This window comes from Sceloporus occidentalis, unplaced genomic scaffold, assembly GCF_023333645.1.
Source record: "Sceloporus occidentalis isolate IW3139 unplaced genomic scaffold, rSceOcc1.0.p SCAF_4, whole genome shotgun sequence".
NCBI classification, from domain to species: domain Eukaryota; kingdom Metazoa; phylum Chordata; class Lepidosauria; order Squamata; family Phrynosomatidae; genus Sceloporus; species Sceloporus occidentalis.
Genome location: NW_028316984.1, coordinates 204,340,472 through 204,363,783, shown reverse-complemented (window position 1 = coordinate 204,363,783; position 23,312 = coordinate 204,340,472). Strand labels below are relative to the sequence as shown.

General features: G+C 47.5%; 1 protein-coding gene across 1 annotated transcript; it reads left to right on the top strand.

Moving 5' to 3' along the window:
* Positions 1 to 3,548: 3,548 nt before the first annotated feature.
* On the top strand, positions 3,549 to 13,872 carry LOC149315348 (cytochrome P450 2C19-like). Its single transcript, XM_089523655.1, has 8 exons — positions 3,549 to 3,711; positions 4,416 to 4,565; positions 7,912 to 8,072; positions 9,063 to 9,239; positions 11,051 to 11,192; positions 11,784 to 11,971; positions 12,732 to 12,873; positions 13,674 to 13,872. The coding sequence occupies exons 1-8, from the start codon at positions 3,549 to 3,551 to the stop codon at positions 13,853 to 13,855; spliced, it is 1,305 nt and encodes a 434-aa protein (XP_089379781.1). The 3' UTR covers positions 13,856 to 13,872.
* The last annotated feature ends 9,440 nt before the right edge of the window (positions 13,873 to 23,312 follow it).

Genomic DNA, 23,312 nt, shown 5'->3' with positions numbered 1-23,312 from the left:
ACTTTAAATTGTATTACTGATATGTCTGTATTTTAATTGCATACTGTACGCCGCTTTGATCACCGTGGAAAAGCGGGATATAAATAAAAATTATTGTTATTTTTATTATTATTATTATTATTAATTTGTTTTATTTATATACCGCTATTCCAAAGATCATAGCGGTGAAGAGCAAGTAAGCTAATTAGCAAGTAAGCTAATTTGCCCCCAACAGTCTGGGTCCTCATTTTAGCTCCCTCCTCGGAAGGATGCAAGCCTGAGTCGAGCTTGGGCCCTTTTGCTGGTCTTGAACTCGCAACCTTGTGGTTTTGAGTGAATGGCTGCAGGACAGGCATTGAACCACTGCGCCACCAGGGCTCCATTATTATTAATAGTAAACACCCCTCTGCCATTAGTTCCTAGCCATTAGTTCCTAGATTGTAAGCCTGAGGGCAGGGAACCATTCAATTAAAAAGATTGTATGTACAGCACTGTGTAAATTTACAGCGCTTTATAAATAAAGGTTAATAATAATAATAATAATAATAGCCTCCAGAATAATGCAATGCATTTTTCCTACTTGTTGAACACGTAGTAACTTACATTTCTCCCTGATAAAGATCATTATTGTTATCTTTGGCCAAGCTTTCCAGTCTATTCAGGACATTTTGAATTTTGATCGTCCCCTGGAGTATTAGCTACTCATCCTAATTTGGCGTCATCTACAAATGTGATAAGCATGCCCTCTGTTCCTTCATGTCCACTTCCTATCACTTCAGTCCCAACCACAGCCACTGCTTTTAGTGTGTGTGTGCATGTGCGTGTGCCTGTGTACACTGTATACCTTCTTTCACACAGATTATGCTCCAAGCACCTGATGAAAATCCATGCCGTGATGAAGCTGTCCTTGTATTTGCTCGCACCCTCCTAAATCTGTGGGTTGTTGCTTTTTCTCTAACAGATAAACATGGCTGGTCAGTCCAGCCCCATTTGGGAACTAGAACCAACATGCTTTCAGAAGTCCCTGAGACTTATAACAATAACAAACAAAAAGACAGAGAGAGAGAGAGAGAGTGCAAAGTGAATAAAGTACATTGGTAGATGATAAGAAAAAATTGCATTATTTAATGATTAACCTAAATTACTAGGAGGGGGAAAATATAAAACTGCCCATTGGTTAACTTTCCTGTCTATCCCTGTCTTTTGCAGTATGTGAAGCATACAGCTCATCTTCCCAGTCCTTGAATCTGGAACTATTTTCACCATTTAAACCTCTGGCTGCCAGGATGGAGCCTCTGGGGATGACCACCGTTTTCCTGATCATCTTCACTGCTTGCCTTGTTCTCTCTGCCATCTGGAAGAGCAAGGCTCCAGGGAAAGGGAAGCTGCCCCCCGGACCGACTCCTCTGCCCATCATTGGGAATGCCCTGCAGCTGAGGACCAGCCACCTGGACCAGGTTCTCCGTACGGTTAGTGGATGGACAAGAGGCAGTGGGTGTTTCACCCGGGAGAAATGAAAGATACAACACTTGGGCAGTCGAAATGAAAGGCACAGGTATAGGATGGGGGACACCTGGCTTAACAAGACGACATGTGAAATAGATCTAGGAGTCCAAGCAGAGCACAGGTTGAACAAGAGTCAACAGTGTGATGTGGCAGCTAAAAAGGCCAATGCGATTCTACACTGCATCAATAGAAATATACTGTCTAGATCAAGGGAAGTAATAGTGCCACTATATTCTGCTCTGGTCAGGCCCCACCTGGAATATTGCATCCAGTTCTGGGCCCCACAATTTAAAAAGGATATTGAGAAACTGGAGCCATGTGTCCAGAGGAGTGTAGCTGAAATGGTGAAGAGTCTGGACACCATGAAGCCCTATGAGGAGAGACTTAGGGATCTGGGGATGTTTAGCCTGGAGAAGAGTAGGTTAAGAGGTGATATGATAGTCCTGTTTAAGTATCTGAAGGGATGCCATATTGAAGATGGAGCAAGATTGTTTTCTGCTGCTCCAGGGAATAGGACACAATGTAGCAATGGATGCAAACTCCAGGAAAAGAGATTCCACCTAAATATTAGGAGGAACCTCCTGACAGTAAGGGTTGTTCGACAGAGGAACACACTACTCCCTCGGACTAAGACCATGGTGGAGTCCCCTTCCTTGGAAGTCTTTAAGCGGAGGCTGGATGTCCATCTCTTGGGGATGCTTTGACTGAGAGTTCCTGCATGCCAGAAGGGGATTGGGCTGGATGGCCCCTGTAGTCTATTCCAAGTCTACAACTCTATGATTCTATGATTCCTCCCAGAAAAGGGACTCAAGGCGGCTGACAGTGAGTCCTCATTCACAGGAAACATGTGAGCTTTGGTTTTTGCCCCATTGAGAGGGTGGCGTTTGTGGCTTCTGTACAGATCACCTGATCATAAACATCCCCACAATGGTGAGATATGCAACACATGCAAACATGACCCTTGCTCCTCTTAGCAGTTAAGATCTAGGAGAGATCTTGCTCAGGCCTCACCTGGAATAATCCTGTGTCCAGTTCTCGGTACCACAATTCAAGAAGGAAGTAGAGAAACTGGAGCCATGTGTTCAAAGGAGGGTCACTAAAATGGTGAAGGGTCTGGAAACCATGAAGCCCTATGAGGAAGGACTTGGGGAGCTGGGATGTTTAGCCTGCAGAAGAGATGGTTAAGGGGTGATATGATAGCCCTGTTTAAGCATTTGAAGGGGTGTCATATTGAGAAGAGAAGAACCTTGTTTTCTGCTGCTCCAGAGACTAGAACACAGAGCAATGGATGGAAGTCACAGGAAAAGAGATTTCACCTTAAGATTAGGAAGAACCTCCGGACAGTAAGGGCTGTTGAACTCAATCCCTCAGAGATATTGGTGGAGTCTCCTTCCTTGGAGGTATTTAAGTAGAGGCTGGATGACCATCTGTTGGGGATGCTTTGATTGTGAGTTCCTGCATGGCAGAAGAATGGGGGTTGGACTGGATCAGGGCCCTTGGGGTCTCTTCCAACTCTATGATTATATAGTTTTTGTGGGTTTTTCGGCCTCTGTGGCCATGTTCTAGAAGATTTTCTTCCTGACGTTTCTCCAGCATCTGTGGCTGGCATCATCAGAGAATGCTTGCCTGGAAAACGTTGGGTGTGTGTGTGTGTGTGTGTGTGCGTGCGTGCGTGCGCGCGTGCGCGCGCACACACACACACACACATATACATACACTATGTGATCCTGGGAATGCAGGAGTGATTTGCATCTGTCTTGTTCTGTGCTGATGGCAGGCCTCAGGCTGGGAGGCTAATGCTGGTGAAACATCAGGAAGAAACTCTTCTAGGACATGGCCACATAGGCCGAAAAACCCACAAAAAACTATGGATGCCGGCCATGAAAGCCTTCGACTTTGACTATGATTGTTTGATTCTATGAACAACCACAACAAACATGTAGAGCAGCAGATGCCAACCTGTGCTCTCCCATGCCTCCTTGCGGAGTGATGCCTTTCCTCATCTGGTCCAGTTTTGTCCAAGTGTTCACCTGCGACGTGCTTCTTTCTTTCTTTCCCTCCAGATGAGTGAGAAGTATGGCCCTGTGTTTACACTTCATTTTGGGATGGATCGCGTTGTGGTGCTCCATGGCTACGATGTCATCAAGGAAGCGCTGATTGACAGGGCCAATGAATTTGCTGCCAGGGGGACAATGCCATTGATGGAGAAAATCAGCCAAGGCAAAGGTATTCAGAGCTACACAGGTCTATGGTCAACTCCTACTAGAAGTTGACCATAGAATTGTATTGGAAGATCTAGAGATTCCAAGACAGAACACTTCCATAGGCATTTTTAGATCCTTCAACACAATGCTATGGTCAGCTCCCAGAAGAAGTTGACCATAGAGTTGTGTTGGAAGAACTAGAGGCTTCCGTATGCATTTTTTGGTCCTTCAACACAATTCTATGGTCAACTCCTACCAGAACTCTATTGGGGCGGTCTGTAGAGGCTCATAGAGGTTCACTCCTTATGAACATATGAAGCCTTACATACAATCTTAATGAAATGAATGCAATATGCCTAGACACTGTAAGCTTGTGTTTCTCCTCAAGGGGAGTATATGTACTGCTGTTAAAAATAAGATCTCCTAAAAGACTAAGAGAGAGCTGCTCATTCTCCAATACATAAATAAGCTGAGATTCCAAGACCTAAGAGTGCATACGTGGGACACTGATGCCTGTTTGGACTTTACCATGTTTTACAAGTTGGGAGTCCAAGTGACCAGAAAGTGGTTAAAGGAACCTCCAAGCAGATAAACATTAGCTGAAAGACAGCAAAGACCCCTCAATCCCTCAGTCTAAAGAGATACTGGTGGCAAACCTGTTTTGCTCTTCCCTCAGACCACAACCCACCCAGCTTCCATCACAGTTGCTCCTTTCCCTTGTTCCAGGGATCATCTTCAGCAATGGGGAGAGATGGAAGCAGCTCCGACGTTTTGTCCTGACCACCCTCCGCAACTTTGGGATGGGGAAGAAAAGCATCGAGGAGAGGATCCAGGACGAAGCCCAGCATCTCCTGGAGAAGCTGCAGGACACAAAAGGTAGGTAGATTGTGTCCATCATCCCCATGGGCTTTTTCCTCTGACTTTCCAGGAGATTCCTCCCAGCCTATCTTGGTAAAAGGCCCCAAATTCAAACTCTTGCATGCATCTACATGCTGGGGTCCTTCTAGGTACATGGCCACCCTTCCACGAGGGTCAGGATCCTGCTTGCTGTTCAGGTGGCCTGTCCAAGGCCTGGGATTTCCCATCGAGAAGCCAAAGTGTCTATTCCTTGGTCCGGTTGGGGAGGCTTGGGCTACAGAGGTCCAGTTGTCCTAAGTCTCACAGAGCTGGAGGAGACCTGGGCAGGTGTGGCTTTCCTTTACCAGTTTCCAAAACTGAAAATACTCAGAGTTCATTCTGAATAAAGATGGTTTCTGTCATTCTGCCAAGAGTTTTTGTTGTGTGAAGGAATCTGCAGTGAGTTGGGTATTGCATTGAAATGGTGATCTCAGCACAGCTGGAGTGACAACACCAGAAAAGAGGCAGCCATGACTCAAAGGGTTTGAAGTCATAGAATCAGAATCAGAATCATAGGGTTGGAAGAGACCCCAAGAAAGGCCACCCAATCCAACCCCTTTCTGCCATGCAGGGAATTTCAATCAAAGCATCCCCATTGACAGAGGGCCATCCAGCCTCTGTTTAACGACCTCCAAGGAAGGAGACTACCAAAATCTCTGAGGAAGGAGTGTGTTCCACTGTCGAACAGCTCTTAGTGTCAGGTTAAGTTACTCCTAATGTTTTGGTGGAATCTCTTTTTCTGGAGCTTGCATCTATTGTCCATTCCTCTGTGAAGAACAAAAAGGGGGTGGTCTGAAAACTGAAAGCGGCAAGCATGCCTAATTATTTTAACCAAGGAGGGGAGTGCCCATCATCAGTCTGAAACTGTGTGTAATTACAGTCGGACCTTCATATCCATAGATTCAATCGTCCACATCCTGAAAATATCCGAAAAACATATAAAACAAAAAAAAATCCTTAATTTTTCTATTTGATATAAGGGACACTGTTTAGTCTGGAGAAGAGAAGGTTAAGGGGTGATATGAGAGCCCTGTATTTGCAAGGTTGTCACATTGAGGATGGAGCAGGCTTGCTTTCTGATGCTCCAGAAACTAGAACACAGAAGAATGGATGCAAACTCCAGGAACATACATTCCAGTTCAACATTAGGAGGAACTTCCTGACAGTAAGAGCTTATTGATAGTGGAAGATGCTGCTGCCTGGGAGTGTGGTGAAGTCTACCTCTCTGGAGGACTTTAAGCAGAGGCTGGATGGCCATCTGTCGAGGATGCTTTGATTTAGATTTCCTGCATGGAAGAATGGGGTTGGACTGGATGGACCATAAGGTTTCTTTCAACTCTATGATTCTATTTAGATTATGTTCTGTGTTTCACTATTCCACTGCATTTAAAGTGACTTGAACATCCACAGATTTTGGTATCTATGTGGGCTCCTGAAACCAATCCCCAGGAGATACCAAGGGTCCAATTCAATGAGGCATTGCTATTGCTTGTTGCTCACTTCTGGCAAAGAAAATCTCTGGACTGGATCAATAATTATTGGAGAAAGGTTTGCATGAATTTTAATATCTGAATTTGGTTCCTGCTGGACTTGACACAGTTATGACACCCAATTTCTGCATGGCCGGGGGTTGGACTTGATGGCCCCTGAGGTCTCTTCCAACCCTATGATTCGATGACTCTATGACCTGTCCCTCACATGGAAACACATGGATTCCAAAGACCATAGAGTATGGAAGAGGAACAAAAACAGGTTCTGCTTCCGCCTCAGGCTCAGATGGAGTAGGAGAGCTACTCCTTTAAGTATACTTCTGGTTCTGGTGGGAGGATACAGGTCATGGCCTGAGAGGACCAGCAATGTTGTGACTACCACAGCCTGCATAGTACTGAAGCTAGTATAGAGTTGGAAAGGGTGCTCGACCCCAACCATCTGCAAATGCAGGAGTCCTTATGGAAGATCTAAGGCTTCCCAGAAGATGGGAGTGTTTTGCCCACTGCCTCCAACGCATGGAAGGAATGGTCCATTGCCTGCCTAGCCAAGGCCAACACAGCCAAGAGATACAGAATGAGAACCCACAGACAGGGTCAGAGTAGAACCATGATGGCGAACCTATGGCACAGGTGCCACAGGTGGCACACAATGCCATCTTGCCAGGCATGGGCACGGGAGAAGGAGCAACAGGCCAGTTCCTCCTCCTCTGTGCCTTGTCTTGGCCACCAACTATCTCTCTGAGAGAGCTGGAAGCCAGAAAATATTGGTGGGGAGAAGGCGCCAGAGGCGTGAGCTTTTGGTTCCTCTTCCTAGCCCTCTTCTGGCCTTCAGCTGCCTTGTCAAGAGAGCTAGAGGCTGAGAAAAGGCCAGGGTAAGGAGTAGTGACCAGTGCATTCCAGTGGCTCCTCCCCAGGAGCCTCCAGCTATTTCCAAAGAGACAGCTGCGGGCAGGAAAAGGTCTGTGGGTAAGAGGGATGGACGCGTGCCCAATCCTCTTTTTCCGCACTTACCTTTCCTGACCCCCAACAATCCTGTTGGGGGGGGGGGTCAGGAAAAGTCTAGGAAGAGGAGGAAGGGCTGTGTGCCCAGTTGTCTTCTTCCCCACTTACTTTTCCTGACCCCGAAGGAGCCCGCTGGCAGTCAGGAAAGGTCTGGGAAGAAGAGGATGGGCCGCATGCCCAATCGTCTACTTCCCTACTTATCTTTCCTGACCCTGAAGGAGCCCATTGGCAGTCAGGAAAGGTCTGGGAAGAAGAGGACATGCCCAGTCATCTTCTTCCCCACTTACCTTTCCTGACTCCTAATGGGCCCCAAAGAGTCTGTTGGTGGTCAGGAAAGTCCTGGGAAGATGAGGACTGGCCCCGTGGCCATGGCTCTGCCCCCCCCCCCCACGATCCTATGCTGACCAACAGCTATCTCTCAGAGACAGCTGGGGGCTAGGGGTGTGATGTTAGGTACCTTTAAGATACAGCCCTTAGTGATATCAGCTGCAATACACACACAGACACACACTATTAAGAGGGTTGGGGAGGAATTGATTGTTCTCTCTTCCTCATCTCACTCTCCTGGGACTGGCTGTGCTCAATACCTCATGGATGCATAAACTTATCACTTCACAGGGGGAAAGGCGGGGGGGTGGTGGGGAGGAAGAAGCCCTGCCTGGGAAGCCCTGCCTAAGAAGGCGGATGTCCTGCCCCCAACACGCAGCCCTGTCCTGGGGGCAGAAGCCTTACCCAAGCCATGCCAACCTGAAAAGGTTTGCCATCACTGGAGTAGACTGTGGTCACCTAATACCTGGACTGAGTCAAGGCTATTCCTTTTTTTGTCCTTCCAGGGAAGCCGTTCGACCCAACCTTCTTGTTGACCTGCGCTACCTCCAATGTCATCTGCTCCATTGTCTTTGGAAAGCGCTACGAATACGATGACAAGAGGTTTCAAGACATGATGGTCCTAATGAATGAGAACTTTGAGATTTTTAACTCTACCTGGGGCCAGGTAAGGCCATTTCCCTTGTGGTCTGCTCTGTGAACATATTCATTTATGTTGGATATTCTGCACATGCGCATGCCACTGGTATGGGAGGGATGGAGAAGGGCACATCTCTGCCCTCTGGAGTTTACCACCTAAAGTTAGCCAATGGAAGAAAAACAGGAGAAGGAGATGCAATGAACCCCCGGGAAACAGGTGTTTTATATTGTTAAATGGAGTGGTCACCAGCCAAACTCGAATTGACAAAATGGCCCTCCACTTCTGCTCTCAGAATGATTCTGTGTCCAGAAAGGAATGGATTCTGATCTGCTGAACTGTTACCCTGAACTTAGCCATATAGGATAGCAGCCAGTACTTGCAATTATTCACTTCCCTATGGAGAAAGTGAATTATTATTTTCAAAGTAGTATCCTCCATTTTCATTCATTCTTACATGTTTTCCTGCTTGGATCATCATCTCAGAAAGCAAAGAGGGAGTTGAGGATTTGTCTGAAGAGAAATACTCATGATTTTTCCATATTAGAAAGAGACAAAGAGAACTTTGTATCTTGCACAGAAAACTCTGTTCCTTGTGCAGAAGACACACTTATGTTAATAGAGACCACATTTTTCTGTGCAAAAGCACTGAGACACATTTCTGCACAGAGGCTGAAGCAGAAATTGCGCAGAGAGCTTTCTGTTTTCCACAAAGCTAGGAGAAGATTGTTGCAAAGCTTTGTCCATGTCTGCACCAACATTTCCATCAATGAAGTCCTCTTAATGGAGGGCTGGCTGACATTATCCAAGACAAGGCCCAGTATCCAGGTTCCTTCTCTTCCAACCCTTCTTTTCTCAAGTTTCACAATGGCTTCCTTGCTGCTTCAGCAGACCCTACTCTTTTGTGGATGCAGACTCTTTTCTCTGAAGGAGGAGCCCGATTCATTTCCAGGTGCCCACAGAAGAGCGAGTATGGTAGAAACTGGGTGACACATGCCTATCTTCCATCTTTTCTTCCAGCTTGCCAATACCTTCCCTACCCTGATGGAATACATCCCTGGACCTCACCACCGCATAGTCCCTGGCAGCATCAGGAGCAAAGAGTTTGTCTTAGAGGAAGCCAAGGAGCACCGGACCACGCTGGACCCCAGCTCCCCTCGGGATTTCATTGACTGCTTCTATATCAAAATGGACCAGGTGAGACAGAGAATCAGGACAAGATCCTTGGGCCTGAACTACCTCCAACTCTCAAACCCCAGCGGCTCCAATGACTGTAGGAGTGGTAGTTTTGCTCTTGATTTCAGAGCTTTCCAAGGCACTGAATCTGAGTTCATTTGAAGCCCCTCCATCCTGGGACCCACCAGTAGCTACTGTTTTGGAAAATCTGTAAGGGAGGAGATTCCTTTGGGGCAGTGTTTCCTTCATCTGTTCCTCATTATTCAACTTTTTAAGTAGATAGGTCATGTGCAAACCTAAGGAGTACCCCAAAAGCACCATATCTTGCCTGATCTTAGAAGCTAAGCAGGTGATGCTTGTTTAATAGTACTATGGGGGGCCACTAAGGAATGCCAGGAGCTGGAGGCTAAACTTCAGGGGAAGGCATTGTTTAAGAAAACCTGATAAAATTCATGCGTTGCCAAAGTTGACAAAGGTGATTGGAAAGCACATACATACACAAACACACAATCACACCAACAAATCCTGGCAAGGCCTGGGGGGAGTCCTGTACCAGTGGGTACCAGTCTCAGGGTGGGTCCCATACCAGTAGAAAGATAGGCTATACATTAAGTAAACAAATAAGTCTTTCCTGATATTGAATCATAATTTCTTTCCTCCCAATTTGAATCCAATTATTTAAATCCTGTCTCCTGGGGTACCATTAATACACGCGCGTAAAGCCAAAGGCTTTCATGGCCGGCATCCATAGTTTTTTGTGGGTTTTTCGGGCTCTGTGGCCATGTTCCAGAAGAGTTTCTTCCTGACGTTTCAGAGAAGATGCCAGCCACAGATGCTGGCGAAACATCAGAAAGAAACTCTGCTAGAACATGGCCACATAGCCCGAAAAAACCACAAAAAACTAAACAATAGATGCGTGGTCTATTTGGGGGATTTCAATTAGTGCATAACACTAACTTCACCCAAGAAAACTTGGAGGTACACACACCAAGTGATGGAAGATAGCAGTCAGATCGACATTGGCATTCCCCTTAAGAATTAACTATTGACTGGGGTTTTCAGGAAACTGATATGATTGCTGAACAAAGATGCACCTTTCCATCTCTCTATATACTGACTGTATGCAACGGCTTATGCTGTTTCACATTAATTGTAGAGGTGCATCATGTGTCTCATAGACATTTCATAGCCCAGGGGTATTGCCTTCCACACAGAAGGAGAAATGCAAGAAATGGGGCACAATGAAACTGTGAGGAAGGGGGGGGGGGTTGGGATCTGGGGGTCCAAGTAGACCACAAGTTGAACATGAGTCAACAGTGCAATGCAGAAGCTAACAAGGCCAACGCAATTTTAGGCTGCATCAATAAAAGTATTGTGTCTAGATCAAGAGAAGTAATAGTGCCACTGTATTCTGCTCTGGTCAGGCCCCACCTGGAATATTGTGTCCAGTTCTGGGCACCACAATTCAAAAAGGACATTGACAAACTGGAGCCATGTGTCCAAAGGAAGGAGACTAAAATGGTGAAGGGTCTGGAAACCATGGAGCCCTATGAGGAACGACTTCCTGACAGTAAGGTCTGTTCGACAGTGGAACAAACTCCCTTGGAGTGTAGTGGAGTCTCCTTCCTTAAAGGTCTTTAAACAGAAGCTGGATGGACATGCTTTGATTTAGATTTCCTGCATGGCACAATGGGGTTGGACTGGGTGGCCCTTGTGGTCTCTTCCAACTCTATGAGTCTATGATTCTAACAAAATGGCTGCAATTGACAATTCTTATATTTCTCTGAGCATAATTGACATGGCTCTACCAATTGTGTTGCATGCATTGGCAGGAAAAACACAATGATGCATCTGAGTTTGACATGGACAACCTGGCCGTCTCCTCACTAGACTTGTTTGGTGCGGGAACAGAAACAACCAGCACAACTCTAAGATACGGACTCTTGATCCTCCAGAAATACCCAGAAATAGAAGGTAAGACAGGTACAGATGCCCAGGCCAGCTGCTTAAATCCCTGCTATGGAGATGTAGCAGGTAAAGTGGCACAAAACCCACGGAAAGACAAGCTATCATTGTCCATGGGGTCTGGTGGCGGCAAGGAAGCAAATTAAATGGGGAATCCTAGTACTAATGGCCCAAAAGAGGACCAAAAACCATCCACCAAAACGGCTGCCCAAAAGCAACACATTGGAGAGTATTCAAGACACTCAGGCAACAGTCGCTCAAATGCAGACATCTACAAGTTCTCTTTCAAACAGTATTGATAGACTTTCATATTGCCCCTGAAAGATACTTTGGACTGAAGTGTCTGGGTCCATAAAAAACAATCCTCTGGTGACGTGCTGCTTTTTATTTCTGTTAGGTATCTCTCTTTTGGTGGCCATTGATGTAAAATATGGAAACTGGTGGGTTACTAAGTGGGGAAAAATGCACAGTGATGTGGGATCTAAACCTTCCCAAGGCATTTCTTGTGGCTTTGAAGTGGGGCAAACCCTCCTTGCAGTTTGCATGACTTCCTTGATGTTTCCTGAACTTTTGTGTTCATCCTCATCCATCTCGCCGCAGAGAAAGTCCAGGAAGAGATTGACCGGGTGGTTGGCCGCTCACGGAGTCCTTGCATGGCGGACCGCGGACAGATGCCTTACACGGACGCCGTCATCCATGAGATCCAGAGGTTCATCTCTCTCACCCCAATCAGTGTCCCTCATGCAGTGGACAAGGACACACCATTCAGAGGATATGTCATCCCAAAAGTGAGTTCGGCCCTTCAAGAACAATGGCTGCCCCCATAAACTGAATGGTACTTCAAAAACACTGGCAAATAGTTAAGTACCATTCAGGCATGGAGAGAGCCAGCATGGCACAATGGTTGGAATGTGGGACTATGGCTCAGGAGACCAGGGTTCAATTCCTGGCTTGACCATGAAACTCATGGGTGGTTTTGGGGAGGTCTTATGTTCCCAGCCTCAGAGGAAGGCAATGGCAACCCTCCTCTGAACAAATCATGCCTAGAAAACCCCATGACAGGTCCACCTTAGCTTCACCATAAGTCAGAAACGACTTGAAGGCACACAACAACGTCAAACAACAAATTGAAGAATGGGCAACTGCATCTGGAAGTGGTTTTGTCCATTGCGCACATGCCAAAAAAGTACAACGGCATGTTTAAGAAAACTCATGAGAACCTGATACCAAAAGAATTCAACTCATGAGTTCTTCTCTAGTGGCAGAGAAGGTCACTCATGTGTAGATCTGTCTCTGATCTCCTTCACACTTTGAGATATGGATTCACTTCTCTTGAGAATCTCATGGATTTCAAAGCCATAACATTGGATCCAGCTGAAAATTGTGTCTGAGTTAAGTTGGGAGCTCATTTTATGTTGTCAGGTAAAACCATTCAATTTAGCCACAATCAAGTTCCCCAAATCCATGCGTCTCCCCCAACTCTGAAGTCTAGATAATGCCATCAATCCAACTGGGTCTTACATTATAAAATATCTGTTCTCTCTACAGGGCACCACAATAATTCCTGTTCTGACCTCAGTGTTGCATGACAGCAAGGAATTCTCCAGCCCCAAAAAGTTTGACCCCCAACATTTCCTGAATGAAGACGGGACCTTCAGGAAGAGCGACTACTTCATGCCCTTTTCCGCAGGTAAAATGGTCCCTCCTCACCAATGGGTCTCATCCTTGGGAAGGACAGTGTTGAGCCTCTCTTTCTGGATGTCTTAATTGATGGGGCAATGGGTCAATGGTCCTCCTGGCTTTAGTCCTCACTCTCATGGGACCATGGCATGCTCTTTGCAAGAGCCAGAGCTATTTACTATGATGCCAGGCATCCATGAGTGCAACGCAAGTGGGCTGGCAGTGCACACCATGAGGACAACAGAACCAAATGGGCTGGGGCTATGTCCAACACAGTGTATTAGTCACAAGATAAATGTGAAATGTATAATGTCAAAGTAATAATAATAATAATAACAATAATAATGGGATTTATATGCCACCCAATCACTGGGAATCCGGGCGGCTTACAACAGAGCGGATAATAGATGGTTCCCTGCCCTCAGGCTTACAATCTAAAAAGACACGACACAAAAGGAGAAGGGAATGGTGAGGGGAAGGGATCAGGTCCTGCATTCTTCTCTCCCTCTGAGGCCTGGACTAAGGCAGATGGACTGGAGGGAGGGCTCTTCTTCTTCAGGCTAGCCCTGATGGAGCTGGGCCTGCAAGGGATCTGGTGGCTCAAGTGGTTAAGACACTGACTCTGTTGATTGCAAGATCGTAAGGTTGGCAGTTCGAGGCCCAAGAGCCACATGATGGGATGAGCTCCCATCACTAGTCCCAGCATCTGCCAACCTAGCACTTCGAAAGCATGCAAATGCAAGTAGATAAACAGGTATATCCTTCACAGCCTTCCTCTTCTCTTCCCTTCCTTCTTGGGTCTCCTTGCAGGCAAGCGGATCTGCGCAGGAGAAGGCTTGGCCCGCATGGAGCTCTTCCTGTTCTTGACCTCCATCCTCCAGAACTTCAAGCTGAAGCCTCTCACGGACCCCAAGGAGATCGACATTACACCTCGAGTGAGCAGCATGAACAATGTCCCCGTATCCTATCGGGTCTGTGTCATCCCTCGCTGAAGGGGTCATCTTAGGAGAAGAGGTGCTTTGGCCAAATAAATAAATAAATAAGCTTTATTTGTATACCGCCCTTCGAAACATCAGGGCGGTTCACAGCAGACATCCATACAATTATTAAAACAACATATTAAAACCATCAATACAGTAAAAATAGTCTGTGCCAAATCACAGATGTCTCACCAATGGCTAACAGGGGAACTAACAAAGGGACTTAACAGGGACTTAACAGGGACTTAACAGAGGGGGGAAGGGCTCACAAGGCAGAGGCTTAGGGATAAGCCTGCCTAAAGAGAAGCGTCTTTAGCTCCTTCTTGAATTGGGCCAGGGAGGTTGCTGAACGGAGCTCGGTAGGCAGCGCGTTCCAGAGGATGGGGGCCGAGGTCGAAAAGGCCCTTCTGGTGGTGTTGTTCAATCTAGCCTCTGGAACTTTTAGTAGCTGCTGCCTGCTGGATCTGAGCGTGCGGGGCGGATTGTACGGAGAGAGGCGGTCCTTCAAGTACTCTGGTCCCAAGCCATTTAGGGCTTTATAGGTAATAACCAACACCTTGTATTGCGCCCGGAAGCGAATAGGCAGCCAATGTAGGTCCTTTAAGACCAGTGTTATATGACTGGTCCTAGGTGTATTAGTGACCAGTCTCGCTGCCATATTCTGCACTAATTGCAGCTTCCGGGTATGGTACAAGGGTTGCCACATGTAGAGCGCATTGCAGAAATCCAACCGAGAGGTTACCAGAGCGTGTACTACTGTTTCGAGGTCCCCCCGGCTCAGGTAGGGACGCAGCTGGCGTATCAGCCGAAGCTGATAACAGGTGCTCCTGACCGTCGCATCCACCTGAGATGTAAGGTGGAGCGACGAGTCAAGGAGCACCCCCAGACTGCGTACAGAGTCCTTCATGGGGAGCGTGATCCCGTTCAGGACAGGTGGAACCACCGCCATCCCTGGGCCAGGAGAACCTATCGCGAGTACTTCCGTTTTCTCTGGATTCAAGCTGAGCCTGTTTTCCCTCATCCACCCCATTACCGACTCCAGACAGGCCACGAGAGGAGAGATGCCATCCCCGGTCACTGCATCAGTCGGAGACATAGAGAAAATTATTTGGGTGTCATCAGCGTACTGATAACCCCGCGCCCCATGTCTCCGGGTGATCTCTCCCAGCGGTTTTATGTAGATGTTGAAAAGCATGGGAGACAGAATGGCCCCTTGAGGGACCCCAGATGTTAGGGGTCTCTTGTCGGAGCACACGTCTCCCAGCTGCACCATCTGGAACCTCCCAGTGAGGTAGGACCGGAACCACTGAAGCACAGTGCCCCCGATCCCCACCTCCTCCAGGCGCTCCAGAAGGACACCATGGTCTATGGTATCGAAAGCCGCTGAGATGTCCAAGAGCACCAACAGGGACAAGCTTCCCCTGTCAATGCCCAGACGGAGGTCATCGACCAAGGCGACCATGGCAGTCTCAACCCCGTAACCCGCCCGAAAGCCGGTTTGAAATGGGTCTAGATAATCCGTATCATCCAGGATCGATTGGAGCTGGATCGCAACCGCCCTCTCGATCACCTTACCCAAAAATGGCAACAGCAATACAGGCCGATAATTATTGTGCATCAGGGGGTCCAGGGAGGGCTTTTTTAGTAAAGGTCTTACAGTGGCCAATTTTAATTTCGATGGAAATTGCCCTTCCCTGAAAGATGTATTGATAATCCGGTGTAACATTAAAGTTACCACCGGTCCCCCCTGAGCCGCCAGCCATGAGGGACAGGGATCGAGGGAGCAGGTCGTCTTCCTAACACTCCTAAGGATCCTGTCCACATCCTCGGTACTTACAGGCTCAAAGTGATCCAGTTTAACCAAGTCCACGGAAGCTCTGGATACCTCTACTCTGGTCTCTGCTTTAACACTGGCATCTAGACCTTCACTTATCCAAGAGATTTTATCCGCGAAGAAGTTGTTAAATCTGTCACAGCAGGCCTTGGAAGGTTCAAGGATCTGGTTCGGGGCAGGAGGGAGCTGAGTTAGCTCCCTCACAACCCTGAACAACTCTGCCGGACGCGACTTCACGGACGCGACACGTGCACCATAGAACGAATTCTTAGCTGCACGTATCGCCTCTCCATAGTCCTCCAAAAGGTGGTCTAGGAGAGTCTTGTCGGATAAATGCTGGTGTTTCCGCCAGCGATGCTCTAGTCGTCGCAGAACCCGCTTCCTTGCCCGGAGGTCTTCTGTGTACCAGGGCTTCCTTTTGGAAGCAGGTCTGAGAGGACGCTTGGGAGCGATGCTGTGTATAGCCCTGGAAAGGTTGGTATCCCAGATACCAGTCAGGGCATCAACAGAGTCGCCGTCGGTTCCAACCGTATACCCCTCTAGGGCTTCTTGGAACCTTTTGGGTTCCATCAGCCTTCGAGGGTGGACCATTTTAATAGGTCCGCCACCCCTGGGGAGGATCTGGGTAGAAGCCTTGATTTTTGCCTCCACCAGGAAATCATCCATCCATGACAAGGGGGAAATATTCGATATTTCCGCCCACGGAATTTCCATGTCCGTACAAAAGACCAAATCGAGTGTATTACCCGCAGAATGCGTAGGCCCTGAGACCAGTTGTGACAGGCCCATGGCTGTCATGGTTTCCATGAATTCCCGAGCCGCACCGGATGGAACATAGTTGGCCACGAGGGGGATGTTGAAGTCCCCCAGGACTAAAAGCCTGGGGGACTCCAGCATCAGCTCCGAGACCAACTGTGTCAGCTCGTTAAGGGAGTCTGTTAGCGCACGGGGTGGCCGATAGACCAACAGACTCCCTAGACTGTCTCTGGCCTTCAGGGTCAGGTAAATACACTCAATATAGGACGTTTGACGCACATGGTTCCTGGTTAGAGACAAGGTGTTCTTATGAACCAAGGCAACACCCCCTCCCCGCCCACCTAACCTGGTCTGGTCCTTCACTGAGTACCCGGCAGGTAGGGCCTGAGCCCATACAGCTTCTCCCTCAGGCCCAAGCCAGGTCTCAGTAATGCAAGCCAGGTCACAGTTGTTATCCTCAAGCAGATCGTATATTATATGGGATTTGTTGTTAATAGACCTGGCATTGCACAGGAGCAGAGACAGGGTTTGTGGTACGGTTGGAGCGACCCTCAGGTCTCTTTGGTTAGGAGAGGGACAGGAAGGCGTGATAGATATTACACATCGATCTCGCCTTCCCCTGTAACGCTGGTCCACTCTCCTACCGCCATACCTCCCCTTGCCCCACACTACCTCAATGGGAGCCCCGTCCAAGCATAGAGAGTTACCCTCTACCTCCCCAGCCAAAACATTCCCCGAGTCCATATCCCCCCCCTCCCCCTGTAGCACCATGGAAAGGGCAGAGAGAAGATACTTCAGTCATTCTCTGCCCCATTCAGCACAGGAACACCTCCCTTGCCCTCACTCCGCCGCTGAAAATGCGCCGCTGCGGAGATGCAGAGTCCAACAGCAGTCCGTAGGCGGCTCCCCCGGGACGGTGCGCACATGCGCACCTCCGACAACCCGGGGAAGGCCGCCCGGCAGCAGTCGCAGCTCCAGCAGCGGTGTGCCCGGTAGAGAGCGGAGGGGGGGCGTGGCGAAGAAGGCCCGGCAACCCGGCTTTTATGCGCACCTCTCTCACTGGTGCGCCTCTCCCTCGCCTTCCCCCCAGGTGTCCTCAATGTGGTTTTCTCCAGCCGCCGCGGGAAACGCTGAGATGGAGGCAAAGTCCAACTACCAGTCCATGGGCGGCTCCCCCGGGATGGTGCGCAAATGCGCACCTCTGACAACCCGGGGAAGGCTGCCCGGCAGCAGTCGCAGCTCCAGCAGCGGTGTGCCCAGTAGAGAACAGAGGGGGCTCTTGCAAGCAGGCCTTAAGAGATGCCTCTCTCACAGGCACAGCCCCCTCACAGCTGAGCAGCAGAGTCCGGTGGTGGTTTGTGGCTTTTACCTGCAAGCAGGCCTTAAGAAATGCCTCTCTCACAGGCAAAGGGGTGATGTCCAGAGAAACTCCACCTTGGCTTTGGTTTTAGAAGATCATCCTAGGCTTATTTAATCAACTCCTTCCTTTCCTCTCAAGAAGTCTCAAAGGTGCTCCAAGATCCCTCTGCATCCTGATCAAGGTTAACATAGCTATGTCTCTGAATTCGAACACTTGGACTTTTTGGTTTGGTTTCCTATCGATTACTTTTCAGGCCTCTTTTCTGGGTCCTTGAGCTCTTGCTCCTCAAAACCCAATGCAGGAAGAGATCTATTATTATACTACCTAAAGCCTATAACTGAAAAACCCTATGGAAATGTCCTGGCTAAAAATGTTATTGTCGCCATTGCCACTAGTGCCTATGCCTTCCAATGCTGTGTATGCCCTTATGAGATTTGGGCCATCCATGACTAGTGTCCCTCAAGGTGATCTAGAGATCATGGTCAACATAGACCCAGTCTGGAGAATGCTGGGGTTCAATAGGAAAGGAATGAACGTTAGAACCCATATTGGGAACCCATATTGATTGTTCTAATGCAGACTAGTTGGGTAGTCACTAGAATCATAGAAGATGGAAGAGACCCCAAAGGCCCTGATCCAGTCCAACCCCATTCTGCCATGCAGGAACTCCCAATCAAAGCACTCCCATTGGCAGATGGCACTCCAGCAAACTCCATTGAAGGAGTGTTTTCTATTGTCAAACAGCAAGAAGACAAACATCCCACAAGTGTTGCAGGTGACTGCAGTGGTTCCGTCAATGTCCATACTGAAAAGTCTTAGGAAATTTCTGGAACAGGACTGTGGGCTTCCTCCTCTCTCCTCCTCCTCTCTGTAGCAGGATATGGTAGACTTCTTCAAGTAGTTGAAGGGATGTTAAATTCAGGAGGGAGGAAGCTTGTTTTCTGCTGCTCCAGTGAATAGGAACCGGAACAATGGATGCAAGCTACAGGAAAAGAGATTCCACCTCAACATTAGGAAGAACTTCCTGACAGTAAGAGCAGTTCAACAGTGGAAGACAATCCCTTGGAGATTTTGATGGAGTCTCCTTCCTTGGAGGTCTTTAAGCAGAAACTGGACAGCCATCTGTTGGGAATGCTTTGACTGAGAATTCCTGCATGGCAGAACAGGGTTGGACTGGATGGCCTTTGTGGCCTCTTCCAACTTTAGGATTTTCTGATGCATCTATTGCTCCATTGTGTCCTATTCTCAGGAGCAGCAGAGAACAAGCTTCCTCTATCCTCAATATGGCATCCCTTCAAATATTTAAACAGGGCTATCATATCACCTCTTAATCTTCTTTTCTCCAGGCTAAACATCCGCAGCTCTCTATGTCTTTCCTCATTGGGCTTCATGGTTTCCAGACCCTTCACCATTGTAGTCGCCCTCCTCTGGACACATGGCTCCAGTTTCTCAATGTCCTTTTTGAATTGTGGCACCCAGAACTGGACACAATATTCCAGTTGGGGCCTGACCAGAGCAGAATAGAGTGGCACTATTACTTCTCTTTATCTAGACACTATACTTCTATAGATGCAGCCTAGAATTGCATTGGTCTTATTAGCTGCTGCATCGCACTGTTGACTCATGTTCAACTTGTGGTCTATTTGGACTCCTAGATCCCTTTTCACACATAAAAGTCTCTCATTAAAGCCAGGTGTCCCCCATGATCCTACATCTGTGCATTTCATTTTTTTCCTGCCTAAATGTAGCCAGATGACTCTAAACCAGAGTGTTATGTGGTCAGCTCATTTGCTGAAGAGAAAGATATTAAGTCTGTAACTGGCCTGGTGATCAAACATGCCAGTAATGTTGTGGAATGGAGTTGAAGAAGACAGACTGGCATGGCATTGTCCATGGCTGGGGATGAATTTGCAGCGTTGTCTGGGCTGGAAGGGGAAACCCAGTGGTTTAGACAGTTGCTGCAAGACCTTTGGGACAAATGTAAAGGACTTGTTAAGGACCATGAGGATTGTCAGTTCTGCATAGAATCATAGAATCATAGGAGTTTATCAGACGCGGGTTTTGGGTGATTTTTCCTGCCTATCGCGCAATGTTAGCATCACCAATGTTGCGCAATAACGTGAAAGCGTGATGTTCTTCCAGACACCATTCATTTCTATGGGAGCTCGTTGCGCAACGCTCCCGTAGTTTTAGCGTCATTCCTCCCCTTTTGGGGCATTACGGGGGAAAAGGGAAGTCAGGCCTTTGTCTCTCATTATCCTTGTGAATGTGTTGCGAAATAGTTTGGTGTGGTAGGCAGCGTAACGCAACACAGCGCAAAAGTTACTGATTGCAAAGTTCCCATGATGCTGGGCTGTTTTTTCACCCCATTCCCTTCCAGTGGCCTTCCTTTTTCAGGACAACCCCAAGGGAGGGGGGGTTGCTCTGTCCTGCATGAACACCAAGGAGGCTGCAAATTTAAGGGGCCCCTAAGGGTCATCCATTCCATCCCCATTCTTCTGCCCTGCATGAACACCGAGGAGGCTGCAAATGTCAGGGACCCCTGAGGGTCATCCATTCCAGCCCCATTCCTCTGCCCTGCATGAACACCTAGGAGGCTGCAAATGTCAGGGGCCCCTATATTAAATTCTCTTCACTGGCTGCCTATTAGTTTCTGGTCTTGGTTATAACTTTTAAAGCCCTCCATGGGTCCAGCTGACTTATGGGATTGCCTTCTCCCATATAATCTGCCCCATACATTCAAGTCCTCTAATAAGAACTTACTGCAGTCAAACAAAACTAGGCTGGCTGCAGTTACCCAAAGGACCTTTTACTCAGCCACTCCCAAGTTATGGAATGGCTGGCCAGAGGAGAGTTCCTGCATGGCAGAATGGGGCTGGACTGGATGGCCCTTACAGTCTCTACCAACTCTATGATTCTATGATTCTATATGAGATGTCGCCAGTCTTGAGGGCTTTAAAAAGGCCATCAAGATCATAGAATCATAGAATCATAGAGTTGGAAGAGACCGCACGGGCCCTGATCCAGCCAGCTCCCATCAGGCACCTTCCCCCTTTTCATATTGTTTTACAATTATTTTTGACCAAATATGCGCATGATTTGTTTTCTTGAGGCAGATGTATAGATAGACAGAGCAGGGCTAGCGGCTTCTGCACTTTCCCTTTCATCTGCTCGCTTCCAGCAAAGGGGAATGTTACAAATGTTGCAAAGGGCTAGACTTACAATCAAATGTTACTTTTTTGCTCTTGTCAATTAGACAAAATGATACATGCTTTTGATACTGAATTCAGAGGCAGCCCTGAATTGCTTTTAAAAGCAAAAAAAAGAATGCGTGGCAATTGCATCCTTTTCTGGCATTTCTGAGGTGAGGAATTTATTATTATTATTATTATTATTATTATTATCATTATTATTATTATTATTTCATGTGTAAGAGGCATTCTGGGGGGAAGGAGTGGGGGATGTATTAGCTTGCATGGGATTGAAAGTGGGGACAGGGGCAGATCTGACCCAAATGCCCACACATACACACAACACACAAAAAAAGAGGTTTTTAAAAGGGGCATTTTTTTCATGGCTCTTTAAAAAAATGGAGGGGGGGACACTTCCGATGCCCCTGCAAAACATCACCATGACGATCGCTTGATTGACAGCAGGCACCTTTGGCAGCAGGCACAGAATGCATTCGGTTTCAAATGCCCCTCTTTTGTGGTGGGCACTTGCTAACGGAGAGATTCGGGGGAGGGCATCCAAATCAGCCCAGTTCCTTCCAGATCTTTGATGCCAGTCAGAATGGGGCCTAAAACCCAGGGCAAGTGTGGGTTGGACAGTGAATGTTGGAGAGAGTTACAAGAGAGTTTGTATGTAATTGTACATATTGAAACAAGGGTGATAAAAGCCTCCAAGGACTTTTGGACAAATCCAACTGTGTCAGTGCATCATTCAAGGTTGGTCAGTGCAATATTGCCAAATGCTACTAACTGGGTTTGTGCTTCTGCACTCTGCTACGGTTGAGGTCAAGCGTCTCAGAGAGGGCTGATAGTTGGCTTCTCTGGTGGGCTTAGTTTTGGGGTTTTTTGCTGCAGGACCTTGAAAAGAGCCAACACACATTTCTCTCTGTTGGAACACATTTTGTTGGTTTTGGCCCACCTTTACAATCTATCTCATAAACTGTTTATATCTTGAAAGAAAGGAGTTGGCAGCATGGGTTTTCATAGACTACAATCTACTTCAGCAGATGCATTTAGATGCAATAATAATAATAATAATAATAATAATAATACGTAATATGCAGAGAGATCTTGTAGCCACTTTGAGACTCACTGGAAGAAAGAAGTTGGCAGCATGATCTTTCCTAGACTTCAGTCTGCTTCTCTCAGGTGTTACAAATCTCTCTGTGAACCTTTGTGGCCCCAGAGGTCTCCTTAATGGCTTTGCTGCCAAGAGATCCGCCTGGATGCTCCCCAACCATCCCAACCCACTTTGGAAAAGAGGCACCACCAAAGTTGTATAACCCCCTTAAAAATCAATGGCGAATGGGGACAGAGACTAAAGTTCAGAGAAGATCAGTTTCCAGGTAGTACCTTATCACCTGGATTAGTTAATTATTAATCGAATTCATCCAGATGCATCTCAAAACACACATTGGTTGACTTGCACCCGCCCCAGGGCTTTTTGGTGTGTAAAATGCAGGCAGTGGGCCCGTCTTCTCCATCCTCGAATCCAGTGCCATTCAGTCTTCCTCCTGAGGAGGAGGATGGGCAGAGGAGGAGGAGGAGGATTTGTCATTGGTTGATCGGCCAAAGCCAAAGGCTGCCCAACAATCACTCCTCTTCTTCATCCTGGAGAGAAGTGACCAGTGGAGTGTGTCCAGTGGGGCTCTGTCCTGAGCCCAAGGCTGTTCAACGGCTATATCAATGACTTGGATGACAGAACTGGGGTCATACTTATCAAATTTGCACATGACACCAAACTAGGGGGAGTAGCTAATACTCCAGAGGACAGGATCAACATTCAAAATGATCTGAATAGACTAGAAAGCTGGGCCAAAGCTAACAAAATGAAATTCAACACGGAGAGATGTAAGGTACTGCACTTAAGGAGATAAAAATGAAATGCATAGATATAGGATTATGGGGGACACCTGGAAGTCTTTAAGCAGAGGCTGGATGGTCATCTGACAATGGGGATGCTTTGATTGAGAGTTCCTGCATGGCAAAATGGAGTTGGACTGGATCAGGGCCCTTGGGATCTCTTCCAACTCTATGATTCTATGATTCTATACTTGGGATTCATGGAGAGGAGTCCCTCAAGACATTCCACTGGAATTTCAAAAGCTCCCACTCCAACATCCATTTCAGCCTGCAACTATCAACAGAACTAGCTCACTTTCTGGACACCACCCTACAGCTACACAATGGAGATCTAAGCAACACACTGTATTGCAAACAAGCTGACCACTACACATACTTGCGTGCCTTCAGTTTCCACCCTGAACACACTGCCAAATCCATAATCTA

Coding starts and splice junctions, on each gene's coding strand:
- LOC149315348 (XM_089523655.1), top strand. CDS start 3,549: ATGAGTGAGAAGTATGGCCCTGTGTTTACACTTCATTTTGGGATGGAT. Junction 3,712..4,415: donor GAAAATCAGCCAAGGCAAAG/GTATTCAGAGCT, acceptor CCCTTGTTCCAG/GGATCATCTTCAGCAATGGG. Junction 12,874..13,673: donor CTTCATGCCCTTTTCCGCAG/GTAAAATGGTCC, acceptor GTCTCCTTGCAG/GCAAGCGGATCTGCGCAGGA.